Below are 10,173 nucleotides of genomic sequence, written 5' to 3'. Positions count from 1 at the left end.
ATATATAGGCCTAAGTAATACACTGTTTTAACCAATTTATCTAGGTGCAGTGTCGTTTTGTCAAATAATCGATCGTGTCAGGACATTTCAGCACGTTTCTTCGGTTTTTGTCATGTGAAAATCTGGTCTGCAGCAACGCCTCACGACTTCTCTTTTTTTCCCCCACAATGCCGCGCGGCAGGGGTTGTCGTGTGTGCGCTGTTTGTGGTGCTGAAGCTGCGCGTGCCTCGGAGGCTGCTGCCATAGAAATCCACCCGAGCATCCTTCCGCGAGCGGACCAGAGCGAGGATTCAGTTGTTTTTCGGAGAACTGATGATTGGAGCATGTTCGTGCCAGCGCGCCTTATTTATCTCTTTTTAAACGCAAATATCCTTTAAATTCATTTGACATTCGTTCCTCAAGCACAAGCAAACAAAGACGTTTCTGAAGCCCGTGTCTTGGCTGTTTTTCGGAGCTCGTCGTCTCTCCGGTTCCGCTGCCTGCCCTGCCGTCTCTGCCGATCTGTCCCGCATCCTTTATGCACAGCACGCTGCTCCGGTCCTCCCCAAAACACACATTCGTGTCCGAGCACCATGGCCCGCTCCAGCCGCCTTCACTGAGAGACATGGAAGCCAAACAGCACCAGATAAAGAGCCTTAAAAGCTACCCGGAGACCGGTGGCCGGAGCCTGGCTGCGGCCGCCGGAAGCGACGGCGGCGGGTATCGGGCCGGCTCCGCTGAAATGGAGATGGAGGCGAAGATCCAGAAAGCCATCGACTTCAAGGTGGAGGGTCACCGCTGCTACAAGGAGAAGAAATTTCGTGAAGCGATCGGCAAGTACCACCGGGCGCTGCTGCAACTCAAAGGGGTGCATGTTGTCGACGGGACGACGGGCTCCGAGGTCAACCTACTGAACCAAGCCGCGGCCAAGCTGACCGAGGAGCAGCGGAGAGCCGTGGAGAGCACCGAGATCGAGTGCTATGACAGCCTGACAGGTGAGCCGTACCGGTGCACCCCCACAAGACACTCAGACCTCCATAGTCTTGAAGTAGCCTAGTCTGCTGCTGACTGTTCCGGTTCACCGGGTTCACAGGCTGTAGGCTATATTTCGGCAGGTGCTGGATTTCTCTTGTGTGGAGGCAGGTGAAATAACACATGGCCTATAAGAGTGCAGGAATAGATCACATTGTGTCTAATTTAATGAAGAATATGGGAAGGGTGTGTGTGTGGTCATTGAACAAAAACAGCATTATTTACATTACATTTAGCTGATGCTTTTATCCAAAGCCACTTACAATTGCCATACCTGTCAGAGGTTGCTGCCTCTGGAGCAACTAGAGGTTAAGTGTCTTGCTCAGGGACACAGTGGTGGATGGGTCACAGTGGGGGATTGAACCCGGTCCCTCACACCAAAGGCATAGGCTAGTCTTATTCATTGCTCCATAGCCTAGTATCACAATAAATAACACATCCCATCATTTCCATCCCATTTCAAAAGGTTTGCGTGCCATAGCCTCTCTTGCTATTTACCCCCCAGCAATTACATTAACTGAAGGCATGCACACGTGAGAAAGAGAAAATAAAAAGACAATAAATAAAGTGGAAATGAATAGGCCTTGATGTTTTCATGAGGAGACCAGTTCACCACGCTGCCATGTTGTGGCATCAACAAATGGGTGATGTAGGGCTGTGTCAAGGCAGTGCAGTGACTTTACTACAGGGTTAACTGAGCTCCTGGAGCACAGCGAACATTAACTCATTACTGCTCTTCTATCACTGTAGTATTCACACCTGTTACTACTTTAAGTTGCTCACTTGTTTGCTACACACCTATTGAAAGTTCAGACTTTTAATAAAGCTGTGTGGGTGCTCCAAAAACACGCCCGTTAAACTAGAATTGCTATTATTGATTGATCGTTTTATCAATAATATGTAAGAAAATACTGAAATATGTCCATTACAACTTTCTACAGGCCCAAGATGACATCTTCTGATGTCTTGATTTTTCCAACCAAGAGTCTAAAACCGAAGGATAGTCAGTTTAAAATGATATAAAAGCCAAAAAAACAGCAAATCCTCACACTGGAGCAACTCGAACTAGGCAATATTTGGCATTATTTCTTAAAAAATTACTCAAGCTATTAATTGATTATGAAAACAGTTGCCGATTAATGAATTGTGGGGTTTTTCTGTGAAATTTACTGAACTTTGTTGAACATTTTTGGTGTCAGAATTAAACATATTTTACCCATCATTTCATATTATAGCCATAAGAGCTGTACTAAAAAGAAATAATCTGACAACTTGTTCAATGTTATCGGTTAAATAATCTTGCAGAATAATCAATAAAACAAATACTGATGAACACTTAGACCAAACCAAATAGATATTATAATACCTCTGATAAAATATTCCAAAGATACGGTGTGTTTTCACATTGAAAGAAGGTCCTCCGATTATTATTTTCATTATTTTCCATATTTCACTATTTCACTTAATCTTAAAGTGTCACTGTGTCATCTGTCAAACAATCATCTGCCAGTTACTGTTCATCACCCCAGACTGCTCGGTTCTGTGAAGTCAAGTTAAATTTTCAGTATTTCAGAGAGCATTCAGGAAGAAATGTCTTATAATTGTTTTGTAGTATTAAACAAAATAGTACAAAACAATACTGTTACAGTGATATGAGAAAAACTGACAATGATGAATATGCTGCCTATAGCTCTGCTTAATCCCAGTATGTGCTCAGTATGCAGTGTGAACTGCAGGTCAGGATGAACATCCAGGAGGTGATTACAAGACATCACTACCGATGTGGTTTTGGGTCAGGAGTGTGGCATGACGGTGGTGACGTCTCGTTGCTGCCCCAGTCAGCCTGCAATGATGCATTGAAGGTCGCCACGTTCTGTGCAGCATTCAGGGCCTGTCTATAGCCCGTAGGGAGGCCACTGTGGCGTGAAGGAAATATGGAGGAGGGAGGGTGACTCGGGGAAGGAGGAAGCAGTAGAAATGGTGTAAATCATAGAAGGAGAGAAAGGAAGTCGGTTAGTGGAAAAACAGACATGGAGAGGGATAGTAGAGAAAGGGGCGAGGAGGGGGAGGAAGGGACTGCTAGCACGCAACAGGGGGCCATATTTACCATGGCAACCATCACTGGGCCTTTTCCCTGTTGTTGTATTAACACAGCTCATGCCCTTCTCTCACTGCTGCTTCAAACAGGAGTGTGCACATGCGCACACACACAGAGAAAACCTCACTTCAACCTTGCTTTGCCACAAACAGCTATGTTTACTGGCACGACAATAACGTGCTTTACTCTGATTAAGACGTTTATAAGGGTGGCTTATTGGATGGTTACATTCATTTTCCTACTTATTCAACCTGCAGAATTTAACCTTAGACTGCCATAAACTTAATCTTTCTGTCATGTTATTGCTTGTAACCTGTGTGAGCTCTGTCAACAAATGTACATTTGCATTTAGTCATTTAGCTGACGCTTTTATCCAAAGCGACTTACAATTGCTATACATGTCAGAGGTCGCACGCCTCTGGAGCAACTAGAGGTTAAGTGTCTTGCTCAGGGACACAAGTGGGAACCCAGGTCTCCCACACCAAAGGCAAGCATCTTATCTATGCGCCATCACCACCCCCTATTCCATGAATAGACCAAAACCAACAAGTGTTAGTGTTAGTCCATCTCCTTTCTGCCATCTATCTCACACCCCAGCCCCTCACAAACATATAGTTTCCTTTTTAGGCAACTGACCACTGTGGTTTTTACCAAATGCACAAAACAGTGCATTTATCGGTCTATTTTAAGCTGTTTATTGATACACATTCGTTGCTTTAGTGTGTACTTACAGCAGCAGGACGGTGCATGTGGGAATAACTCCAAATGTCACCAAGTGTGGCTTATTGATGTGTTTTTAATATTTCTTGTACAGCAATGGAGCTCTATGGTACAGAGGAGTAAGATAAATCAGTCTTTAGCTTCTAGTCTGGATTTGTTGAGAATTCAATTCAATTCAATTCAAATTAGCTTTATTGGCATGAATGTGTAATAACAATATTGCCAAAGCATCATACATAAGAATTACATACAGAATTAATAACTTTAAATGAAGTCTGTCACAGCTTTAGAATCAAAATACCCATTCCTACTTGTTTGAAGATCCCACATATAATTTAAACATATCTTTTTATTTAAAAACATGATCTACTTAAAAACATTTGACTCACTCACTGGGATGAACATGACTCTTTTATGAGTAATACTTATATAGTAAATATCATCATATATTTAGCCTACTTTATAGGGTATGTTGTGATAAGCTCCCACGCAACTCTGAATATCTCAGCAAAATTATTCTTATTTCCCTTTTGACTTTCCTCAGTGATGTCAGAGAGTGTGATAAACATGGTAATTCATATTCAAGGTTACTATCAGGCCACTGTGGTCCTTGTTGGCGTTAGTCTGTGAAAATAAAGTAACAAAATGGCAGTTAATTTAGTAAAAGATGGCAGGTTGTCTTTTTTAAGAACAGTACTAACTCTCGTACTGACTGAAATTGAGAAGTGCATCGCTAGGTGCATAGTAATCCAGCTGCAGGTCTTTGTTGTGCGGCTCCACCTGGTTACCCAGAGTTCTGCTAGGCAGACGGCGGTCACCGTGGTTATGAGTGAGGAGCTGCCATTTCATTGGTCGGCTGTCTTTGGCTCTGACTCATGATTGGAGAGCAACAAGCGAGCAGCAGCACCAGTCACACACGTGAGAGTTTGTTTGTGCATGTATGCAAATGTGTGTGTGTGTGTTTGGTAAGAGTGAAGGGGAGTTGCTTTCAGCGCTGCGCTTCCTGACAGTCTTTCTGTACCCTTTGCTGACATTGCTGATTTTGTTTAAGTATTAATGTAATGGCGTGCATGGGAGTTTAGTGGATTTGTGTGTGCGTGTGTTCTTATCTTCTTGACTTTGTTGTGATGAGGGCAAGCTTTTCCCTCATTGCATTGGTGGAAAATAACTATTCTGTACTTAAGTACAATTTTGAGATACATGTACTTAACTTGAGTTTTTCCATTTTTTTCAAATGCATAATTCTACTCCACTATATTAACCTTTAAAAAAGTGATGAATTGTTATACTGCAAATAGTGTATAAAATAGTGAAACTACAACAGTTAAATACTACTGAATAATCCAGTCACAACAATAACTAACAGTGGACATTTTACTTTCAGTTTTGAGTTGAAAATATCTGTTAATGTATTAGCTGATCTAAGTTGATTTACAGTGGGGAAAACTAACTGATAAAACTAATGTGAAAGGAGGATAAGAAGAGAAAGAAGAAGAAGGAAAAGAGCAGAGAGAGAAACTAACTGTGTTTTCAAAAAAAAGAAATCCAGGAATGAACGGGATTATTATAGTAGGCAAGATGCCGGCAACAGAGAGGATTTGAGTTTTTAACATTACATAGGGGAGTGAATGTGGTTAAAGAGAATAGAAACTGATAATTAAATCTCAGCACCAGCAGTAATGTTACCTGATTCTGTCAAACAGAATAACAATGGATAATGAATGTCCTATTTGCTGGCCTTGTTAAGGAGACACCCCGAGTCTGTGTGTCCCTGTAGGGCTGTATCTAAATGGGTTACTCCACCACCACCTTCTGTGTCTGTCGCAGCTCACAGTGGTGCAACATGTTGGCCAGAGGCAGACTGCCTGCCAGCCCGCCTCAGCGATCCATCCACCCACCACAAACACACTGCGAGGCACATACAGGAATAACAGATGTGTCTGCAGTTTGTTTGCTCTTATTCCTGATATTGATCAGCAAGAAGCAATTTTAACAGCAGCTAGTCTGAGTTTACATAAACAGCACACAGACAGACTTGTATCCACCAGTTTAGAAGCTACAGAAAGTTTTAATCGCCTCCAGTGTACATTAGAAAGCAGGCAGAGCATAAAAAAGGGAGAAGGATGGCTTGGTGAGAGCGATCAATCTGACTTTTCATTAACTCCTGATTGCTCTGATCTCTGTCTGAAATCTCCCTTTGTTTCTCCTGACTGGCTCGATCTGAGAATGACTCATAAGTCACTGCCTAGGAGAGGCGCAGCAAGAGGGGATGAGTGAAATTGATTGTTTCGTAACACCAGCCACCTTTTTTATTCAACAGCTTGCCATAATGATGATGATGATGCAGCAATTTCCACCCACTCGTCACATTTAAGAAAAATTGTTACAGGAATGAAAATAAACACGCAAACTATTTGTTTCTGCAGTGAAACCAGTTTGAAACATGGCTTTCAAATTTTACACTGCCAGTTAATAATGGTCTTTTGTATTCACATGCAGAAGCAGCTATGGGGATGGATAATTCAAGACATACACTGACAGGTTATGAGCAGCCTGTAGAAAACCTTTTCCCACTGGTGTTGAGAACCAATGTGCAGTTGTAGTTAATAACATGCATCTCATGGCACTGGCACTCCACAATCTGCTTTTCAGTTTTTAATTCTCTGTTCACAAAAAAAATAAAATGTGAAATGTAGCGGTCTTGCAGCCATCAGTAGGGTACAAGACTTTTAGAATTCAGATCAATTTTTGCCAAAAACGATGCTGTGAGAGTGACCCGAAAAAGTAAAGTTAAGACCCCGAAAACCAAAACAATGCCTGCAGAACGCTAAATGCTGCTTAGAGCGGAGGAGAACGGCGGAGTCAAGTGATAAGTAAGGGGTTGTTACTATGAACATACCCTTTCACATTACACATAGTCATTTGATCCATTGTTAATGTAAAAATATGGATTTGAGCACCTTTAATGATGAAAAACAACACTTAATTTTGTTTCCAAACACAGTAACATTAAAATCAATTTGTGGATTGGAAAATCATTTTCCATTTCATGGCGCCAAATTCATCCTTTTCTGAATGTGTGTGACCCTATCTACACCTGACATTAGCATGCGATGTTAGCTGGATCACCAAAAAGCATGTTAATGCCAGATGTAAATGCACGCAGAACGCATTGGGATAAGAATTTGGTCGGATCACCCAGACCACACAAGAAAGAAAAATAAAACACCCAACAAGTTGAAAGGTCATCTAACCCCGCCTCTTCCTGCTATCTTAGGCAAACCTGGCACCTAGGACACACCATGTTTGCTAGCCCCACCTAACTAATTTGCATATTAAGATCCAAATACAATGCGGGAACAGTTGAGAAGGCATTTTAGCATCAGGTGTAAATGCAAAGACCAAATGGTTTAGATGGCATTATTCAGGTAACGTATCTAAATACAGATCAAGAGTTAATTAAACAGACGTGTTCCATCAGGTGTCCTGTATTCAGAGCCTGGGGGACATTACACTGAGGCCATCAATGAACCATGCATGCAATAACAGGCCTTATACTAAAGATTCAATGAGCCTGTTTGTGACATCAACATCTGTTCCTTGCTGGATCAAAACTAAAAGCACGGCCTTCATCATAGAGCTGTAGTGCTATCGCTGCACTTCCTCCACAGCTTTGAAGACTCAACACATCACGGCCTCTTCAGTCCAGTCTTGCTTCAGATGGCGGATGCATTAGAATAATGTCAGTGATGTGTATCACCACAGACGGGTTGATTTCACCAGTCCACTCTGACCCACTGCTAGTGAACAGTCAAGCCTTGCTTACAAAAGCAGAAAAGAACAGAAAACTCTTCCCTTTCATCTCCCGCCAGCTCCATCAGCAGGGGATGTGGTGGAGTGCATGAGATAAGGGCAGGACAAGAGAGTAAAGACGAAAGGAGACAGGGAGACGAAACGTAAGAAAGACGGGTTAAGGCGAGGAGAAAGCAGGGTTCTATAAGCAGTTGGGAGAGGAAAAGGACTTGCCCGGTGCTTTGGAGAGAAGAAATTCTCCATGCAATGTGCTCATAGCAGGATGGAGGAAGGAAAGCGATGCCGTGCGAGGGTGAGAAGGGGGATGGGGGGGGAGATTTGGTTGGTGTTTTTCCTCCCTCTGTGCATGTACGTCTGCCATTAGAGGGGTGGACAGAGCAGAAAGATAGCCGCGGGAGTGTTGTGTGCCAGGGCTGCAGATGGCGTGGCCTTGCTGTCAGGAGTAAGACTGGCAATCCCCCAACTGTACCACGCACACTGTACTGTTTTCACTTTACCAGATCTCTGAATTACCTCACAAGCTGAGAGAGGAGGAGGGAGATTTGGTGGATGGGGGAAGGGGTGAGTCGAAATGGGGGAGGGAGTAAAACCAATGGAGCACGTGAAACTGGGCAGAACTCTTAAATATGATGGGATTATACGACAGAGGAGGGAGGGTAGAACTGTTAAGGAGAGTGACAAGTAGGGAAGCAGAGGAGGAAAATGCTCGCCTCTATGACCTCCAAGTAATGAAGGGAGGGTTTTGTGCTGCATGTTTTTGTTTGTTTTCTCCACATGAGGGGGAGGGTGCTAAAAAATCCAATTCAGACCAAACTGATTTATATCAGAGCCCCGACAGGCCCAGATGACTTCTGTCACAAGAGTAAATAAGATTCAGTCATCCGTCAGGAAGAAAAGGAAAGAGAGGGGACAGGTCAGGACTAAGGGGGGAGAGATGGAGGCAGAAGAAGAGGACATAGAGGCAGCAAGCAAATATAATATAATATTATTATGCTTTTTGTCACATCTATTTTTTTTTAAATTGAAACTCTGTAAGTGTTCCCAGAGTTGGTACTGTTGAATGCCTCAATTTTGCATTGAATCAAAAGCGAAGTATTAGCATGCCATGTCATGTAGTCCAGACAAAAATTCTGACCCATACATGAAAAATTAGAGGGCAGTCAAAGTTATTGCCGTTCATCCTGATTGAGGACATGAATGTCTGTAACCAAAAATTCATGGCAATCTAGTTGTTGCGACATTTCACTGAAACAACTGTGGCACTAGAGGAAAAGTCTGGTATTATGAAAATCATCAATTGATATAAAAGTGTGATGCAGACTCGCAGTGAGAGAGCGCGACAGAACCTCATGTGGACGAGCTGTAAATATAGACAGAAGTGTGGACGTGATATAAAAACTTTCTTTGATCATGAAGCCTAATGTTATTCTACAGTTCTGTGGTTTATCAGTGAAGTGTCAGACAGACAGAACCAAATATTATATATATTTCTATGAAATGTCTGTATGCTCACCTCGCTGCATTATTATAAACTATAATGAACTGGTCATGGGTCTCTCTCTCTCTCTCATCCAGGCTCTCATGCATTAGATCCTGTTGTTGACTGTGTAGCTGCTGTCGCTGCTTTGACAAATAGTATGTTGATGTTCCAGTTTACTCTTTGCTGTAGAGTAAAACATTCTCAAATTGGTCTAAAAAAGTTGTTGTTAATAACTATTAGATATAAGTTATCCTGGCAATTCAAAAGAATACAAAAAATATGAATATCGCACACCATTTAGTATGACGTCATCATATAGACTGACCTCCTGTCAGCACCCTTTAGGCCTACTGTGACTGTCTTCCAGCATCCCTGCACCAAAGTCATTAGGATTTCTCCACTGGGCACCGTGGATATCCATTCCAGATTTCATTACAAGCTATTCTAGCTGTCAAGACATTTCACTTAAAATCACAAATGCCAGAGCAAGTCTGATTCTTTCAAGAGGCAGAGTGCTTGACAAATCATTTGGCCAATGCTGTACTAAAGGTGGTTCCCCTTCGAGGGAACTCGAACTGCGTCGGTTACGACACTATGGGAACGCCTCTAGGCGAAGCAGGTCTGAACGTGAATGAAATCACTCCAATCCTATTGGCTTGTTGCTAGAACGGTAAGGTGTGACGGAATAACCGGAGGAGTATAAAGCACACCTGTACACACTCATCATTAGCTTTTTTCTATTCAGCAGGCGCTCTGTATGTTGTTTGAAGAAAGCTCCAGTCCTACGAGCAGTGTGTCTTACCTGAAGAAGAAGTCTACCAGCATGTCCGGCAACCAGATGTACAGAAGGTGTGTTTTTTTCTTGCCCTTGGTACATCACGGATGGAGATTCTCATGAGATGTGTGTCTCATGTTTGGGGATGGAGCACGCACGGGCAGCTCTCGAGGGGGCTGCCTGTGCCCGTTGCGAAGCCCTTTCCGTGCGGGTACTGAGGTACAGCATGGCTCTCTTTTCCGAGGATGGCCGGATGTGTTTTCCCTGCGGCGCGGG

At 42.9% G+C, this 10,173-nt stretch overlaps 1 protein-coding gene across 1 annotated transcript in view; it reads left to right on the top strand.

Moving 5' to 3' along the window:
• The first annotated feature begins 289 nt into the window (after positions 1–289).
• Positions 290–10,173, top strand: part of ttc9b (tetratricopeptide repeat domain 9B) — a 23,854-nt gene continuing 13,970 nt past the window's right edge. Inside the window, exon 1 of the mRNA XM_046074443.1 lies at positions 290–974. Within this exon, the coding sequence (XP_045930399.1) occupies positions 518–974 (457 nt within the window). The 5' untranslated portion in view covers positions 290–517. The remainder of the gene's footprint in view (positions 975–10,173) is intronic.

The sequence above is a fragment of the Micropterus dolomieu genome, linkage group LG17 (genome assembly GCF_021292245.1).
Source record: "Micropterus dolomieu isolate WLL.071019.BEF.003 ecotype Adirondacks linkage group LG17, ASM2129224v1, whole genome shotgun sequence".
Classification (NCBI taxonomy): domain Eukaryota; kingdom Metazoa; phylum Chordata; class Actinopteri; order Centrarchiformes; family Centrarchidae; genus Micropterus; species Micropterus dolomieu.
The sequence above is the reverse complement of the archived record's forward strand: the minus strand, read 5'-3'. Positions and strand labels throughout refer to the sequence as shown.